Genomic DNA, 18,912 nt, shown 5'->3' on the forward strand with positions numbered 1-18,912 from the left:
GGAGATTCTTGTAAGGATTATGGGAGATGAGATAAGGCATATAAAAGCCCTGATGCAGAGCATGGCATATAGTAGGACTACAAATACCATCTTCTTTCTCATCCTTCCCATATTGAACAAGTTTTAAAATTGGGAATAAAAAGTCAGTAACTCAGCGGTTATATTTGAGACAAAACTCCACTCCGCCTTGCCTTTTTTTCTTTGGCAAGTGTGCTTTGTGCCAGGTATTGTGCTCGAAGTTGGGATGTAATGGTGACCAAGACTGTTTTCTGCATTCCTAAGACCAAAGGGATTCTAGAGTCTAGCAGGGAAAACTTACGTCGTACAAGGAACAGCAGTGGTGTGCTGAATGGAAGTCCACGTACATGGTGCTGAAAGAACATAAAACAAGAGCACCGATTTAAACCTAAGAATCAGTCGGAAAAGGATTTGGGGAAGAAGTAACATTTAATCTGATACCCGAGGGAGGTAGAGATGAGAAGGAAGGTGGTGGGCCATTTGGCTGGAAAAAACATGGGAAGGCCAGTGGCAATAATGAAAGATTCTTAGGTGACTCAGTTTGCCTAAGGGAGAATGGGAAGAGAGGAAGCTGAAGGAGACTGAGATTGGAATGAAATGTAAGGCATCAGTGCCTTTCAAGGCAAATTCAGGAGTTGGGATTTTGTCTGGGCAGTGGGAAGCCTTCAGAGGGACGTTAAGTGTTCAGATTTATCTTTGTATAAGATGACTTCAGTTGCAGGTTGGAGAATGGACTAGAAGAGGAGAAGACTGGGGGCAGAGGGACCCATTAGGCTAAAGTCCCTGCTAAAGGTAACCAAGGTAGTGTGATAGGGATAGACAAAAAGTAGATGTGATAGCAGGGCTGAAAGTGAAGTCCTGTGACGGCTGCCAGGCATCTGCTCAGGTAGCCAGGTTGATTATGTTCCTCAAGAAAGGAAAAACAGGAGAAGGAAGTAGAGTGTTTGGAGGGTGGCAGGAAATGGATTTAACTTGACACAGTTTGAAGTACCCTTGAAATGCCTGACTGTAGGTGAACTGGTAGGCAGGTGGGACTCAGATGTCAGGTCTGGGCTCAAGATGAAGACTCCACAGTCATCAGCATTTGCATGGTAATTGAAACTACAGAAGCAAATGATATTGTCCAGGGAGAATATGCAGAGTAAGAAGAGTAGAAAGCCTAGGATCGACCCCTAGGAATATCAGTTTTAATGGATGGGTAGTAGAGAGGAAGGAGACTGAGGGTTCATCAGAAAGGTAGGAGTAAACTCGGAGAGAATGGCGTGATAAAAGGGCAGAGGGTACTTCTACATGAAGGAGGATGGTCTAGCTTTACCGTCACTTCCCACCCTTTGGCCTGAGCCCTTTACTAAAAAGATCTGGAAACTGAAAAGCCGATCTCTTAGAGTGAATCATTTTTACTTTTGTCAGCTTCATTGTATGCATTTATTCCAATAAACATTTATTGTCTGTTGTGTGCCAAGCACCATGCTAGCTGCTAGGGATTTAAAGACGGTGAAAAATGAGTTATCTTGATTTAAGGAGGTGGTAGGGAAGGGAAAATAAATAGTTGGGGAAGAATTTTTGGCCATGTTTCCGTGCAGTCTGCGACTAGACCCATCAAGGACTAATGAAACGTTTTCTTCTCTCCAGAACAAACAGTTCCAATTAGAAGCCATCTGATGGAATTAGGTCTAACAGCAGCAAAATTTGCTAGAAAACGAGGGAATGTGTCACTTGCAACAAGACTGCTGGCACAGTGTAGTGAGGTTCAGCTGGGAAAGACTACCACTGCTCAGGATTTAGTCCAGCATTTTAAAAAACTATCAACTCAAGGTCAAGTGGATGAAAAATGGGGGCCTGAACTTGACATTGAAAAAACCAAATTGCTGTATACAGCAGGTTAGTAAAATGAACTGTGGTTAGTATATGACAAAATAAAAATCATGTGTATGAATGTTAATGTGTATGATGTAAGGCAATAAAAGTTGGGTTTTTTTCAGCTGTGGCACAACATTTGTGTCCTGAATAATAAATTACCTGTAATTGACTTATCTCTATAATTTGGGGCTTTTAAAAGAGGTAATTTTGGTGTATTCAAGTAAGAAATGTTTCTGGAGATCATTGATTACCACTGAATTTACATTGTCACTTTACCCTGAAATACTGTTAATCGTTTGCATATAAAGCTAAGGTCTGATTTTTGGTTTTCTGTAGGCCAGTCAACACACGCAATGGAAATGTTGAGTTCTTGTGCCATATCTTTCTGCAAGTCTGCCAAAGCTGAATATGCGGTTGCCAAGTCCATTCTGACACTAGCTAAATGGATCCAGGCAGAATGGAAAGAAATTTCAGGGCAGCTGAAACAGGTTTATAGAGCTCAGCAACAGCAAAACTTCACAGGTCTTTCTACTTTGTCTAAAAACATACTCGCTTTAATAGAACTGCCATCTGTTAATACGATGGAAGAAGAATATCCTCGGATAGAGAGCGAATCTACAGGTAGGATATCTTTATTTTATTAGCTTTAAAATATTAATTTTAGGGGCGCCTGGGTGGCTCAGTCAGTTAAGCGTCCGACTTTGGCTCAGGTCATGATCTCGTGTTTCATGAGTTTGAGCCCCGCATTGGGCTCTGTGCTGACAGCTCAGAGCCTGGAGCCTGCTTTGGATTCTCCCCTGCTTGTGCTGTCTCTCTGTCCCTCAAAAAATGAATGAATGTTAAATTTTTTTAAATATTAATTTTAGAAGTTCTTTCTCCCTGCTTTAAAGTTTACAATATTATACTGGCTGTAATTTGCCACAGAAATTGTTTCTATGGAAATTTAGTGTATTTTACTGCCTGGAAGTAAGTAAAACACATTTCTGTAGTATCTAATGCTACCGTGCAAGTCACTTAAAACTCTGCCCACCAGGCCTTCCCTAACCACGGTGCTTTTATGCACTTAGATGTTTTTGCTGGCAAGACGGCCCTGCCCCAGAAAGCTAAATGTCACCACACACTAGAAGGAGCAACAAAGACAGATAATAGTAGCCTGTGGTCTCCTTGGGTGATAGAGCACAGAAACTACTGAAAGATGAAAGTTTCACATTTTGACACTAGTGCTAATAATAGGGTACTTGACAAATAGGGTAGTTAATTCAGTGTTAGAGAGCCTGTTATGGTAGGTACCGTTGTCCATGTTTTACAGAGTGGGAGATAATTAACCTCTTTGCCAAAGCATGAGAATATACTTTCACTATTGTTGTTATGAAGCATAGGACTTTGATTTCTTACATTGGTCTTATGAAATCATTCTCATCTGTATATTATATAGTCTTGATATAAGGGATATGTCTGGTGACTATTATAAATCTTACATTGGCATATGACATTCTAGCAGGTGATTTCTTTACTTCTGAACTGTGGATAAAGACATTTACCTCATGAATTTCTGATTGAATGAGATTGTATACTTATCACCTATGTATTACTTTTCCCAGAATGCTTTAGCTTAATCTAATCACAAGGAAGTAACCAGTCATATCCATAATTCAAGACGTTGCACAACACATCTGACACCTGAACTGTTTTTTTTTTTCCAGTATATGAAGTTTATTGTCAAATTGGTTTCCATACAACACCCAGTGCTCATATCAAAAGGTGCCCTCCTCAATACCCATCACCCACCCTCCCCTCCCTCCCACCCCCCATCAACCCTCAGTTTGTTCTCAGTTTTTAAGAGTCTCTTATGCTTTGGCTCTCTTCCACTCTAACCTCTTTTTTTTTTTTTTTCCTTCCCCTCCCCCATGGGTTACTATTAAGTTTCTCAGGATCCACATAAGAGTGAAAACATATGGTATCTGTCTTTCTCTGTATGGGTTATTTCACTTAGCATAACACTCTCTAGTTCCATCCATGTTGCTACAAAGGGCCATATTTCACTCTTTCTCATTGCCACGTAGTACTCCATTGTGTATATAAACCACAATTTTTTTATACATTCGTCAGTTGATGGGCATTTAGGCTCTTTGCATAATTTACACCTGAACTGTTTTTATTTAAAGTGTCATGAAAGATATTTATATGGTTTACAGGGTGATAATTTAAGCCGACTTGGGAAGCTGAGTGGTTGATTTCAGTTTATTAGCCTTTTCAAAAAGCATAGTAGGAAATGTGTTCCTTTGTCAAATTTTGCATTGTAATATTCTGGAACTTACTGATAGCTTACAGATAATAAAACCCCAAAATGTTAATGGGAGTGCCATTAGAAATTTATGAATGTAGCATTGCTGAGTTCTTTCATTATTTTTATTTTTATTTTTTTGTCCATCATGGCAGTGCATATTGGAGTTGGAGAGCCTGACTTCATTTTGGGACAGTTGTATCACCTATCTTCAGTACAGGCACCTGAAGTAGCCAAATCCTGGGCAGCATTGGCTAGTTGGGCTTATAGGTGGGGCAGAAAGGTAGTTGACAATGCCAGGTACGTATGTCAAAATGTGTAACTTAGCTAATGCATTGCAAAATAGAGACAGAAAATGTCTGCTGACAGGTTTTGGTAACTTGACATGGCATGTTTTGATAGCTGCAACTAGTGACTTGTTTATTTTTATAGTCAGGGAGAAGGTGTTCGTCTGCTGCCTAGAGAAAAATCTGAAGTTCAGAATCTGCTTCCAGACACTATAACTGAGGAAGAAAAAGAGAGGATTTATGGTATTCTTGGACAGGCTGTCTGTCGGCCAGCGGGGATTCAGGCAAGGAAAATATGATGTAGTGTTGGGAGAAATGGTGTCAGGATCACTGTTTTAATTCATTGATTTGGAGGAGGTTGATCATATATATACTTGATTAAATATTGAATAGGGTTTAGGCAGTTTTTGTTACAAATCAGAACTTTGAGTTTTAAAATGAAAGTGAGTTATGATACTTTTCTAAGAAAAATGTAATTTCTTGAGAAATCATTTCTTTAAGGTCCTGTTATTAAAATAGGTGAAGTTTGCTTTATGGGAATGAAATTTCTCTTTTAGGTGTTTTGATCAGAAATTAGGTTCTTAACACTAGCTTGGGACCTTTTTAAACTACACGAGGGCCTGCATACCACCCCAGATAGCTGAGTGGGACATGTGCGCACGTATTTAAGCTTACTAGGTGATTGATTGTACTTCACAGCCAGAGTTGAAACCTAGTGAACTAAACGAGCTGTAGGATTTATTCCCTCTCTGCTCAGAGTTCTGTCAATTCTAGAATGTCACAACTACTGAGTAGATACAGACTTTAAAAGTTGGGATTTTATTTGCTAACCTAACCTCGTCTTGCTCTGGACTTCAGCATGTATCGCTGTCTGCCAGAGCTGGTGTTCTGTACATGCCCAGTACTATGAAGAGAGCAGGGTCTGTTGTGAGTGAATTCTGTGAACATTTAGCCTCAACCTTCTGAACAGATTATGTTTAATGTTCTGCCGGCAGAACATCACATTATAATTTGGAAGCGTTTAAGGTGCAAAACACCGGAGTCGTCTTCATTAGCTACGTTAGTAAAACATCATACAGAGGAGTGTATTGATACTGGTTTAGCATGTGTAGAATTAAGTGTGAAGTAATTGAATTTTTCATCAACGAGAAAAATGCTTTTGTAGAATAGGAAAATCATATACCTTTTTTCCCCTTTTCAGTTTGTGTTCAATAGCATTTTATGCCCAAATTTTCTTCAGGATGAAGATATAACGCTTCAGATAACAGAAGGTGAAGATAACGAGGAAGACGACATGGTTGATGTTATCTGGCGTCAGTTAATATCAAGCTGCCCGTGGCTTTCAGAACTTGATGAAAGTGCAACAGAAGGAGTTATTAAAGTGTGGAGGAAAGTTGTAGATCGAATCTTCAGCCTGTACAAGCTGTCTTGCAGTGCATATTTTACCTTCCTTAAACTCAACGCTGGGCAGGTAGGTAGCACCCTGTTCTGTTCTGAGAAAGTGTTTTTGACGTCTCTCACCTAGCAGACGAAAACGGTATTCTTGTTTCTGCCTTTCATCTTTTGCCCTTAGATTCCCTTAGATGAAGACGACCCTAGGCTACACTTAAGTCACAGAGCAGAGCAGAGCACTGATGATGTGATTGTGATGGCCACCCTGCGCCTGCTCAGATTGCTCGTGAAACATGCCGGCGAGCTTAGGCAGTATCTGGAACGTGGCTTGGAAACAACACCTACTGCTCCATGGAGAGGTAAGGGTCTAAATAAAATGTTTCAGGAAAATTATTTCTGGGTAGGAGATAGAAGACAATTTAAAAAATGGTAGTTCCTTCATGTTTATTATTCGAATGTGTTACAGAGTAGCTACACTAGTGATAGAATATGTGACCTGTACGTTACATGTTCTTGTCTCCCACCTTTCAGAGAACTAGAAGGCTGAGAGGCAGGAGCTTTATGCATGCAAGATGAATTTTGGAGATCCTGGTGAAAATAACTTTTAAAAAAATTTTATATGCCGGGTGTTAAAAAATGATCTGTGTCTGTCTTTTACAGGCATTCTTAGAAAATACATTTGGCCAGAACATTGTTGAATTGCTCTGTACCCTAACCAAACGTGCAAATCAGGAGTTCTTTGTTATTAATACAGAGAGGAATTTGAGGCTCTTAGAACTGATGCTGACATATGTCAGGTTTTACACGTTTGCATCTACTGTGTTGACAGTTTTTAATAACTTTAAAGTATCTTTCTTTCTTCTTATCCTGAAGGAATTATTCCACAGCTTTTCTCACGCTTAAACCATCCTGAAGTATATGTGCGCCAGAGTATTTGCAACCTCCTCTGCCGAGTGGCTCAAGATTCCCCACATCTCATACTGTACCCTGCAATAGTGGGCACCATATCACTTAGTACTGAATCACAGGCTTCAGGTATGGAGTATTAAAACACTGCTACTGTGCTCTAAATAGAAAGTCTTTTGCAAGGAATGTCTGTTAGGTAAACTTTTTGAGCTTTATGTTACAGCGTTGGGGAGTTCGTACTTTTTTTGAGAATAAATAATAATAATAATAATTACGGTTTATTGAGATAGTAACTGCTGAGTCCCACAGTGGGGCATGTTCTTTACATGCGACCTTCAGCCTTACAGTAACCCATTCAGGCTTGGAGAAATCAGGTTCCCTGATGAGCTGAGTAAATGGTGGATAAGGAGGAAACCAAGCTCAGAGGGCTCTGGCTGTGAGAAAGCTTTGTGTGCTGAGGCTCATTTATTTATTTTTTCATTTATCTTCTATTTGCTTATAATATTAATAAATACAAGGCAGAAGATCCATGATTTTTGGCCACTTTAATGCACAGAAGGCAAATTAAAGTGAGTGCCCTTGGAGTCAAATAGATTACTGATGTTTTTCTTAACATATGTGCATAGGAGAAACTTCCAAAGTGTACCTTATTCTTGCATTTTCTCATAGGAAATAAGTTTTCCTCTGCAATTCCAACTTTACTTGGCAATATTCAAGGAGAAGAATTGCTGGTTTCTGAATGTGAGGGAGGAAGTCCTCCTGCCTCTCAGGATAGCAACAAGGATGAACCTAAAAGTGGATTAAATGAAGACCAGGCCATGATGCAGGATTGCTACAGCAAAATTGTCGATAAACTGTCCTCTGCAAACCCAACCATGGTGTTACAGGTACAGAAAAGCACAATTCATATGTTTTAAAACAGCTTTTATTATATCCTCTCCCTCCCCATAAAACAACCTAGAACCCATCCATAAACACTGTCATGGAAACAGTATTTGAAGAACAAAAAAACCTTTAGAGTTTTTACTCTAAATGAGCTTTTACAAGTCAGTACCGGTTTTATAAATCAGTACTGATAGAATCACTAATCAAGGTTCTCTGCTCGTAGAATGAATCAAAGATGCACACAGTGAACTTGTAATTCCTAGTGTTTGCAGAACTGTGCTAGGTGTGTGGACTTGTAGCTGAGCGTATTTGGATGTACCATGTGTCGCAGGTTCAGATGCTTGTGGCTGAGCTGCGCAGGGTCACTGTTCTCTGGGATGAGCTCTGGTTGGGAGTTCTGTTACAGCAACATATGTATGTCCTGAGACGAATCCAGCAGCTGGAAGATGAGGTGAAGAGAGTCCAGAACAACAACACCTTACGCAAGTACGTTTTCATACGCTTTTACTCTGAAAACAAATTTGCTCCCTGCCCCCCTCCCCGCTTGTAACGTAGAATACACAAGACATAAAGTTTGTTATTTTAACCAGTTTTAAGTGTAATTCAGTCACAGTAAGCGTGTGTCCAGTGTTGTGCAACTATCACTCCTGTTCATTTCCAGAACTTATTCATCCCAAACATAAGCTCTGTACTCATTACACACTAACCTTCCATGGCTCCTTAACCCTAGCCCCTCTTTACCACTATTCTACTTTTTGTCTCTGAATTTGACTCCTCCGAGTACCTCATGTAAGTGGAATCAAAGGTATTTGTCCTTTTGTGCCTGGCGTGTTTCACTTCGCATGTTTGGAGGTTCATCCATGTTGTGGCATATGTGAGAATTTCCTTTTATCGCCAAATAATATTCCATTGTATGGATATACCTCATTTAGTTCATGCCATCATCTCTCTGGACATTTGGGTTGCTTTTTGGTGAACATCAGTGTGCAAGTATCTGTTGGACTCCGTTTTCAGTTATTTTGTGTATGATCCAATGGATTTGCCTGGGTCATACTGTTACTCTATGTTTGAATTACAGAGGAACCACCAGAGGAAATGGTGCTGTTTTCCTGCATCAGTTTACATTCCTGCCACAAGTGCTCAAGAGTTCCAGTTTCTCTGCATACTTGCCAATATTTGTCATTTCTTGTTTTTTTATATAGTAGCCATCCTGATGGGTGTGAAGTGGTATCTGCTTGTGGTTTTGACTCGCATCTCCCTAACGACCAGTGATGTTGAGCCTCTTTTCATGTGCCTTTTGATCATTTGAATAGCTTCTTTGGAGAAATGTCTATTCAAATCTTTTGCTCAGTTTTGAATTTGGGTTGTTGGGAATTTTTTTTGTCATTTTAGGAGTTCTCTCTGTAATTCTCAATATTAACCCCCTTTCACATGTATGATTTGCAAATATTTTCTCCCCTTTTGCGCGTTCTTTTCAGTCTCTTAATAGTATCTTTTGATGCACGTAAGTGGAGTTTGATATAGTAGCCCGGTTTTTCTGTTTTGCCTTTTGTTGAGAAATTGTTGCCAAATCCAGCGGCCAGAAGCCTTTCCTCTACATTTTTTTTACCTAAGAGTTTTAAAGTCTTAGCTCTTAAGGTCTTTGATCCATTTTGAGTTATTTTTTCGCATGTCGTATAAGGAAGGTAAGGGTCTGGCTTCATTCTTTTGCAAGTGGATGTCCAGTTTTCCCAGTACCAGTTGTTGAAAAAAGCTTCCTCTTTCATGTGCTGGATATTTTACAGTGCTGTGTTAGTAAGTTATTTTGCCAGTATTTTATTTATTTAGCTTACTCTCTGATAGTATTTCCCTGCACTTGATGCATTTAAACTGTTCCATGTTTGTAAAACTCTTTATGCCTCCCTGGCCAGAGAAGAGAAAATTGCTATCATGCGGGAAAAGCACACGGCTTTGATGAAGCCCATTGTGTTCGCTTTGGAGCATGTGAGGAGCATCACCGCGGCCCCTGCGGAGACACCTCATGAAAAGTGGTTTCAGGATAACTATGGTGAAGCAATTGAAAATGCTCTTGAAAAACTGAAGACACCCTCCAATCCCGCAAAGCCTGGAAGCAGCTGGATTCCCTTTAAAGAGGTACAGAAAAATCTCAAGAATGCTACTAGGATGGGAAATTCCGTATGAGATACAGAATTTAAATATGGGGACACTCCTTACTTGCAATGTGAGAGAAGACTTTTGTAGGCCCCTAGAAGGCAACCTATGACCAGTTGCTTATAAGGAATGTGGAGAAAGAAAGGTGTTTTCTTTATTTTGAGAATTTGGCGGTGAGTGGGCCTAGGGCAGCAAACTTTTATCTGTAGAGGGTTCACACTAAGGAAGAATATACTGTAAAAAATTAACCAAGGAAGAGGTCTGGCCTCGAACTAAATATTGATTGCTTGCTTTATTGTCTTCATAAAGATTATAAAATTTAATCTTGTACCTATATAGTTTTCTTTGGGGTGGGTATTGAATATTCCTCTCTTTTTTTGTTATTAAATATTTATAACAGACAAAATGTTCACATGGAACAACATCAATTTTTATAAGTAACTGTTTTGAAATCGGTTCTGCATAGGCTACTTGGGGATGATTAGCGTTTTTAAATATTTGAGAATCCTGTCTTTTATGTTTTGGTCCCCTTCATTGTGTATTTTCTTTGACCTGGTACAGCAACAGCACCATTATTTTAGGAGAACATTTATCATGTTGTAGCTTTTTCTTTCTTTCATTCTCTCTTTCTCTATCCCTTACCTTACTCCTAATTTCCTTACTTAACTTTAGCAATGAGAAAACTATTAAAAGATAGTGTAGAAAGAAAGTCCACCTGACTTTAATGAGTAAGTGCAATCTAGAGGAAACTAGAGTACATGCTAAATTCATAGGACGTAAGCTAGAAGCACAAGGCTAGAGGGCTAACATGAAGACTGAAGTTCATTGTGTGTGTGGCCCAGCCAAACTTGTTTGCTTGTGTTCCATTAGCAGTTCCTTGCTTCGGTGTCTCCTTGTCAATAAATTAACCAAGAAAACCAGAGGAAGAGATAGGAAGAATACTTTAAAAAATAGTTTTTATTTACTGATGCATTTCTAAAGGATGTTTTTAACTTAATATAAATGAGGTTATATACGGTATACCAGTATGTATGTATGTATATGTGTGTATGTGTGTGTGTGTGTACATGGTGTATGTGTGTGTGTATGCATGTATGTTTTTATTACTTCCATAATTGATAGATTAGCGTTGGGTTTTTTTTTTTTCTTTTTTTTTAATGGTCCATCCATATTTTGTATGCAGGTGAACATTGATCTAATATGGGAAAATGCCACAGTGTACCCATTGTCCTGTCATGGATACTTGGGGTGTTCCCAGTTGTATTTTTCCTTTTATGGAACAAAGCTCGCTAAGGATTGATTACACATTTTTCACATGAAAGCAGAATCCAGAGTTCATTAATTCAGGTGCACATTATTGAGTTAGCTGCAAGCAGGGATACACCTACATATGCTATTCACTCCCTGCAAATTATTAGAGGGGGTTGTGGTGTTATTCTACATACTTTAAGTGGTCAGAGCTCTAACAGTGTATCTATTTGATAGCCAACAGCTGTCAGTTACATCTGCTCTATTGTGAGGACTTAATTGATTTGTTTTGGCACTGATCAAACATAGCTTAACAGTGGGGGGATTAGCTTGTTAGAAGCTCTGAATTTTGCTGCTGAATTAGTGCTTTCTTTCCATCTGCTGGGATTTCATTGCTTGTTCGGACAGAGAAGTTGGTCTGAACAAAGTAAAAATCACCTAGGTCACATCCGCACACCACTGTTTCCCTTCTCAGGATGGCCCAAATACATAACGTCAAATAAGTATAGGCACTACAATAAGAAGTATCTGTGTTGGTATGTTAAGTTTACTTTTATGCCAGTTGAATGTGGAAGAAAATAAGTGCTATAATGATAACATGAACTTGTTTTTCCCCATCTCCTAAATATAGATAATGCTGAGTTTGCAACAGAGAGCACAGAAACGTGCAAGTTACATCTTGCGTCTTGAAGAAATCAGCCCCTGGCTGGCTGCCATGACTAACACTGAAATTGCTCTTCCTGGAGAGGTGTCAGCTAGAGACACTGTCACAATCCACAGTGTGGGCGGAACCATCACCATCTTACCTACCAAAACCAAGCCAAAGAAACTTCTCTTTCTGGGGTCAGATGGGAAAAGCTATCCTTACCTTTTCAAAGGTGGGATTTAAAAGAAGAGCATTAATCTGATTAATCTGATTTTGTGTGTGAAATGTGATGGGAGAGGATTGTTTCAGGTGAATAGCCTGGCCGTGATTTTGAATAGCAGTGGTTGGAGGCTGTGTAGTAAGATTTTTCCATTTCCTACTGTCTCTTTGCTTAAGAACTTATATAAGCAGAAATGAGGTGCGGCTAATAATGCTAGTGTCTTAATACCTTGTGACTAAATGGAATGTTCTCTAATGCTGTCATTGTGCTTCTTTGGCTCTCAGTTTTTGACTGCCTCTGTTAACTGAGAAGGAACACAAAAGTGTGTGTTTGTAAGCCCCCATGCCCCTCCACCCCATTGCACTTTACACCCATGTGGTCACCACTCTAGCTACTTTAACTTTTGTTTCCATAGGATTGGAAGATTTACATCTGGATGAGAGAATAATGCAATTCCTGTCTATTGTGAATACCATGTTTGCTACAATCAATCGCCAGGAAACGCCCCGTTTCCATGCCCGACACTATTCTGTAACGCCGCTAGGAACACGATCAGGACTAATCCAGTGGGTGGATGGAGCCACACCTTTATTTGGTCTTTACAAACGATGGCAACAACGGGAGGCCGCCTTACAAGCACAGAAGGTTGATTAAAACTCAAATATGCATATACTTTTATTTGAATATACATAAAAAAGCATATTAGTCTCTTTCTTGTTCTGTGTGAAATGCTTACAGGCTACTGTTCTTGAGTGTTTTGGAAAGTTTATATGTTACAGAATAGATTTAAGGTATCTGGGAAAGTGTTTCTGAGGCACATTTTATAAAAACTTAAGAGGAAGAAATGGTGACATTTGACAGTCTGGTTCTAGACAAATACAGGGGGGAGCAGGTAGGATGGTAGTATGGTCATTAATCACTCAGTAAGTTGATATTTAACATCTTGATGCTTTTTTTATTGGGCTTACTAGGGTCTTTTAAGTTAAACTTATAATAAGAAACAGCTTGGAAACCCAGGTTCTTTTAAGTTAAGGATGTAAATAATAAACAACTTTATATTTAGGGTTAATTATGTGATTTTGTGACTGGGAAATTTATGATTTTGATTTAGACTAGGGATTCAATTTAGCATTAATTGTAGCTAAGTACCTGAGTGTTGAGTATACGCCAGGAACAGTACCAAGTGCTACAGACATACAAGGTAAGTTTTCTAGTCTGAACTTCAGGATTCCGTATCTAGCCAAAACAATCTAATTAGGTTAGGTATAGGAAGGAACAAGAGTTTGAAAGGAGTCAAGTTTAAAAAATAAGCATAGAAGACTACAGAACAATTATTGGGGGGTAGATTAGCGATGGGAATTAGGGACTACCTAAATATTTGTCTGAATGTTGTTAAATGACTTGATCAGTGAAGAATGAAATTTGTGCATTCATTAATGATAGATTTGAAGTTTATTTTGAGAGAGGGAGTAAGAGCGCACACGTGTGGGGGAGGGGCAGAGACAGGGAGAAAGAGAGAATCCCAAGCAGGCTCCAGACTGTCAGCACAGCGTCTCACATGGGGCTTGAACTCAAAAACCGCGAGATCATGACCTGAGCCAAAGAAATCAAAAGTAGGATGCTTAACCTACTGAGTCACTCAGGCATTCCAAATTAACGACGAATTTTAAATAGAATTGTATGTTACAAAGAAGAATGTAAATTGGATGTTGAGTTTGAATTGAACCTCGAGAAAATAGAACAGTAGACCAAGTTTCCAATAAAGTCATAGTAGTTAATTAAGAAAAAGATGTGTAGATTGTAAGAAAGATGGAACTTCCAGAAGAATTACCTGTTAGGTGTGTATAAATTGGCTAGATAGATGGAGAATGCCACTCAAAAATCAGTTTTTAACATACTACTTTATATTCCAAGTAACGTTTGTTTAAATAAAGTTAATTTTTTTTCTTAAAAAAAATTTTTTTTTAAGGCCCAAGATTCCTACCAAACTCCTCAGAATCCGGGAATTGTACCTCGTCCTAGTGAACTTTATTATAGTAAAATTGGCCCTGCTTTAAAAGCAGTTGGACTTAGTTTGGATGTGTCCCGACGAGATTGGCCTCTTCATGTAATGAAGGCGGTATTAGAAGAGTTAATGGAGGCCACCCCCCCAAATCTCCTTGCTAAAGAGCTTTGGTCATCTTGTACCACCCCTGACGAATGGTGGAGAGTCACACAGGTATGTGTTTTGTTTGCGACTGTAATCAATATTGCTGTTTCTTTGGCCTGTTTCCTATCTTGTGTGTGTTGTTCACCGTCCTTCTCTTCCCCCTTGTCTCCCTCCAGACGTGGAAATTCGAGAACTGTATTTGAATCTTATGTGCACTTATTTTTATGAGGCGTGGCCATGACTGTGTGTGGGCAGAACAGAGGGGATTATGGATGGAACGAAAGAATAAAAATTTGAGAAAAGGAAAAACTAGGGAGACTGAAAATAGTTTGATTTTAAAATCCAGCATTCTGATACTGAGCATGACCAACAAGGACCACAGTGTTGTGTGCTGCTGCTCAGCGCAGAGCCTCCGTGACCGCTCGTACAGCCCCGAGGAGTGCCAGCTAGTTAGAAATGAGGGAGCGGGGTTATGGTGTTGGGAATTTGGAAGCGTCCAGTCTGTGTTGGAAGGAGATTTGCTGATGGTGTTACAGCCTGCTCTCCCCACCCTTTACCCTCTTGTTTAGTCTTACGCCAGATCTACTGCAGTCATGTCTATGGTCGGATACATAATTGGCCTTGGAGACAGACATCTGGATAACGTTCTCATAGATATGACGACTGGAGAGGTGGTTCACATAGACTACAACGTTTGCTTTGAAAAAGGTAAAATCAAATTGGACTTTTTACATTTACGTGTGGGTCAGATGTTTTTGGTGAAAGGACAAAAATAGAACCATTTGTCTTTTCAAGGTAAAAGCCTTAGAGTTCCTGAGAAGGTCCCTTTCCGAATGACACAGAACATTGAAACGGCACTGGGTGTAACTGGAGTAGAAGGTGTTTTTAGGCTTTCATGCGAGCAGGTACGCTGTTTCTCTCCACCTTTTCACGTACCTGTTAACTTAACAGATCTTGTGGAATGAAAGACTGCATTTCAGTGAGGAAACTGGGGGAAAGCCTGATTGAAACTTCTCTGAAAACAGGTTCTACACATTATGCGGCGTGGCAGAGAGACTCTGCTGACTTTGCTGGAGGCCTTTGTGTATGACCCTCTGGTGGACTGGACGGCCGGGGGCGAGGCCGGGTTTGCTGGCGCTGTGTACGGTGGAGGCGGCCAGCAGGCCGAGAGCAAGCAGAGCAAGAGAGAGATGGAGCGAGAGATCACCCGCAGCCTCTTTTCTTCCAGAGTAGCTGAAATTAAGGTGAGGGCGGTGACAGTCACCGTCTTTTATTAGTGTTAACATGTCCATCAAAAAGTGGGTGAAACTCTGTTGATTTAGTTATTTTCATAGGAATAGTATTTTTTTTTTAATGTTTATTTTTTCAGCGGGGGGGGGGCAGAGAGCGAGGGAGACACAGAATCTGAAGCAGGCCCTAGGCTCCGAGCTGTTGGCACAGAGCCCGACTTGGGACTCGAACCCACGAGCCGCGGGATCCTGACCTGAGCTAAAGTCAGACGTGTAACCAACTGAGCCACCCACGTGCCTCTAAAGCTATCTTTAAAAAAATTTTTTTTGGAGGACTGTCATGTACAACATTGAAAGGGCAGCAAAATAGGGCGATTTGATGTCTTATTAGTAGGAAATGCTGCCAACACATTTGTGTTGTGCATAAAGGCACATGATCACACTCCCGTTTGTTGGAGATGGGTTCATGAATTGAAAAAAATTAGACCTTTTTTATACACTGCAGTGTGTTTACCAGTGACTATTTTAGGTGTTCTTTAATTAGATAGCCTCCCGTCAGTCTTAATCTTAGTATTGTGGTAGCCAGTGATGCCAACACTGTTTTGTGTGCCTTGGTGGTAACTACATGCTATTGTGGGATTTGAGTCCCCGTTTACTACAGCTGTGTGAACTTGAACGCCCTGCTTATCTTTATTTGTAAAATGCAGGTGATACCATCACCCTGTCAGGGACAGAGTGTTCATCTAACACGTTCCTTCTGGCACGTGTCATGCTGTCTCACAATTGACCCTGTAAGAATCTTTGTAATCATAATTATCTTTCTACAGGTGAACTGGTTTAAGAACAGGGATGAGATGCTGGTTGTGCTTCCCAAGCTGGACAGCAGCTTAGATGAATACCTAAGCTTGCAAGAGCAACTGACAGATGTGGAAAAACTGCAGGGCAAACTGCTAGAAGAAATAGAGTTTCTAGAAGGAGCGGAAGGAGTGGACCATCCTTCTCACACTCTGCAACACAGGTTTAAAAGTGTTGAACTCTTGTTTCTTTAAAAAAAAAAAAAAGGTTTTTTTAATGTTTATGTATTTTAGAGAGAGGGAGGGAGGGAAGGAGGGAGAGGGAGAAACAGCACGAGAGAGGGAGGGACAAAGAGAGAGGGAGACAAAGAATATGAAGTGGGCTCCAGGCTCCAAGCTGTCAGCACAGAACCCGTGAACTGTGAGATCATGAACTGAGAGCCCAAGTCAGATGTTTAAATTTTTTTTTTTTTCTCTCAACGTTTATTTATTTTTGGGACAGAGAGAGACAGAGCATGAACGGGCGAGGGGCAGAGAGAGAGGGAGGCACAGAATCGGAAACAGGCTCCAGGCTCTGAGCCATCAGCCCAGAGCCCGACGCGGGGCTCGAACTCCCAGACCGCGAGATCGTGACCTGGCTGAAGTCGGACGCTTAGCCGACTGCGCCACCCAGGCGCCCCCCAAGTCAGATGTTTAACTGACAGCCACCTAGGAGCCCCAAGCTCTTGTTTCTTAATATTTGCCATGAAGGAGAATTTTCACATTTGTGTAAACATTGTCAACCTGAATTAGAATTATTACAGCAGTTTACATAAATGATAAAAATACTCCCAAGGACTGCAATTTCAAAATGTTAACGCACAAAAATTCATTTAAATTTTCTGCTTTTTTATATTCACATGTTTGAGCATGTAACTATGGGAGATGGGTGGGTATAGTGGTTAGAATATGAACTTGGATTCAGGCAAACCTGGGTTTTCTCTCTACAGTCTGTGTCTGAGTCCTTATTCAGTAGTACAGTGGCAGGTATGTTATCCACTTTGCTGAGGTAAGCATTAAACTAGAATGATCTAAGTGAATGAACCTCGTACAGAGTAGGTAGGTGCTCAGTAAGCGGTAAATATGCAGATGCAACACATTGCACGAGTCTGTGAGATTCAGAAGATCTGTCAACCTTCTTGTCTTTTATGCTGAAGAGAACTCAAAACCTGGAAGGTATGGTAGAATTTTATTTAGAATGTTGTGAGTATAGTTGAGAGAGTTACGGGAAAAATCAGAGAAGTAAGGTATTACGTTTGAGCACTGCCCTCAGGATTGAAAAGGGAGCTTACTAGGCAGTCCCAAGTATGAGCAAAATCAAGGTTATGAAAGTACGTAGAAGAAAGAACCAATTAAAAAATGTTTTCCCTTCCTATTAGGTATTCTGAGCACACTCAACTACAGACTCAGCAAAGGGCTGTTCAGGAAGCAATCCAGGTGAAGCTCAATGAATTTGAACAGTGGATAACACATTATCAGGCTGCGTTCAATAATTTAGAAGCAACACAGCTTGCAAGTTTGCTTCAGGAGATCAGCACACAAATGGACCTTGGTATGGGTTTTGATTTATTTTAGATACACACGTGAGCCTGTGAATCTGGGGTTGTTTTGTTATGTGTGGGGTTCTGCTTTGTGCTCCTTGCAGTGACTGCTGGGTGGGAATAGTTGCACTGGTATTAATAGTCCTCTTTCACCAAAAGGTCCTCCGAGCTATGTGCCAGCGACAGCCTTTCTACAGAATGCCGGCCAGGCCCACTTGATCAGCCAGTGCGAGCAGCTGGAGGGGGAGGTGGGCGCCCTTCTCCAGCAGCGGCGCTCCGTGCTCCGGGGCTGCCTGGAGCAGCTGCATCACTATGCGACCGTGGCTCTGCAGTACCCCAAGGCCATATTTCAGAAACATCGGATTGAACAGTGGAAGACCTGGATGGAAGAGCTCATCTGTAACATCACAGTAGAGCGCTGTCAAGAGCTCTACAGGAAGTGAGTTGGTCATGCTTCATTTGCTTAACTTCTCCTGCGATTGGAAGCAAAGCTGTGTTCAAATGATTATCATTATGTGTGCATGATATTTCATTTTTTCTGCGAGAATGGGTTGATGGATGGGGTTTTAAACGGAGTCACTTTTTTCTTGGTTTGAGGAGAATCTGAGCTCATGCTTTCCCTCCTAAGACAGTGTGGTTTTCCTCATTAAATAAAGTGGATCCCAGTGTCAGAGTCTCTTTAGCCACTGACTGGGATCTGGGTCAAGAGAGCTAAACTCAAACATTGATCTGTCCCTCATTAACGAGTCATCATGGAAAGTTACTTCAGTTCCTAAGACTTGGCTGTAAAAATGGAAATCACGATTTCTCCTGTTTAAGGTTTGAGGATCATATGCGATACCCCATGTCGCCCTGGGTCCAGTGTGGTTGTGTTGTAAACAAGCGCCTCTCTCTGGTTTTATAGATACGAAATGCAGTATGCCCCCCAGCCCCCCCCAACAGTGTGTCAGTTCATCACTGCCACCGAAATGACTCTGCAGCGGTACGCAGCCGACATCAACAGCAGGCTTATTAGGCAAGTGGAACGCTTGAAACAGGAAGCTGTCACTGTGCCTGTCTGTGAAGATCAGTTGAAAGAAATTGAACGTTGTATTAAAGTTTTTCTTCACGAGAATGGAGAAGAAGGATCTTTGAGTCTAGCGAGTGTTATTATTTCGGCCCTTTGTACCCTCACAAGGTGAGTCAGCCAGCCTCCTGTGGAGACTGTTTCGTTGTCTTGAAAACATTGATGTTTATTTGCGATTTCACTGGTTTTTTGTTTAA

The 18,912-nt window shown here is 40.6% G+C and overlaps 1 protein-coding gene across 4 annotated transcripts in view; it reads left to right on the forward strand.

Moving 5' to 3' along the window:
* Positions 1 to 18,912, forward strand: part of SMG1 (SMG1 nonsense mediated mRNA decay associated PI3K related kinase) — a 139,888-nt gene that overhangs the window by 99,278 nt on the left and 21,698 nt on the right. For all 4 annotated transcript variants that reach the window (XM_045047987.1, XM_023246641.2, XM_023246642.2 and 1 more), the window contains 20 exons: positions 1,651 to 1,899; positions 2,215 to 2,499; positions 4,318 to 4,462; positions 4,595 to 4,733; positions 5,690 to 5,920; positions 6,023 to 6,200; positions 6,715 to 6,876; positions 7,417 to 7,634; positions 7,964 to 8,118; positions 9,543 to 9,765; positions 11,663 to 11,909; positions 12,313 to 12,542; positions 13,867 to 14,115; positions 14,616 to 14,754; positions 14,842 to 14,951; positions 15,072 to 15,290; positions 16,103 to 16,293; positions 17,488 to 17,660; positions 17,809 to 18,088; positions 18,554 to 18,826. In XM_045047987.1, coding sequence (XP_044903922.1) covers positions 1,651 to 1,899; positions 2,215 to 2,499; positions 4,318 to 4,462; positions 4,595 to 4,733; positions 5,690 to 5,920; positions 6,023 to 6,200; positions 6,715 to 6,876; positions 7,417 to 7,634; positions 7,964 to 8,118; positions 9,543 to 9,765; positions 11,663 to 11,909; positions 12,313 to 12,542; positions 13,867 to 14,115; positions 14,616 to 14,754; positions 14,842 to 14,951; positions 15,072 to 15,290; positions 16,103 to 16,293; positions 17,488 to 17,660; positions 17,809 to 18,088; positions 18,554 to 18,826 — 4,096 coding nt within the window. The remainder of the gene's footprint in view (positions 1 to 1,650; positions 1,900 to 2,214; positions 2,500 to 4,317; positions 4,463 to 4,594; positions 4,734 to 5,689; positions 5,921 to 6,022; positions 6,201 to 6,714; positions 6,877 to 7,416; positions 7,635 to 7,963; positions 8,119 to 9,542; positions 9,766 to 11,662; positions 11,910 to 12,312; positions 12,543 to 13,866; positions 14,116 to 14,615; positions 14,755 to 14,841; positions 14,952 to 15,071; positions 15,291 to 16,102; positions 16,294 to 17,487; positions 17,661 to 17,808; positions 18,089 to 18,553; positions 18,827 to 18,912) is intronic.

Source organism: Felis catus, chromosome E3 (assembly GCF_018350175.1).
Source record: "Felis catus isolate Fca126 chromosome E3, F.catus_Fca126_mat1.0, whole genome shotgun sequence".
Taxonomy (NCBI): Eukaryota; Metazoa; Chordata; class Mammalia; order Carnivora; family Felidae; genus Felis; species Felis catus.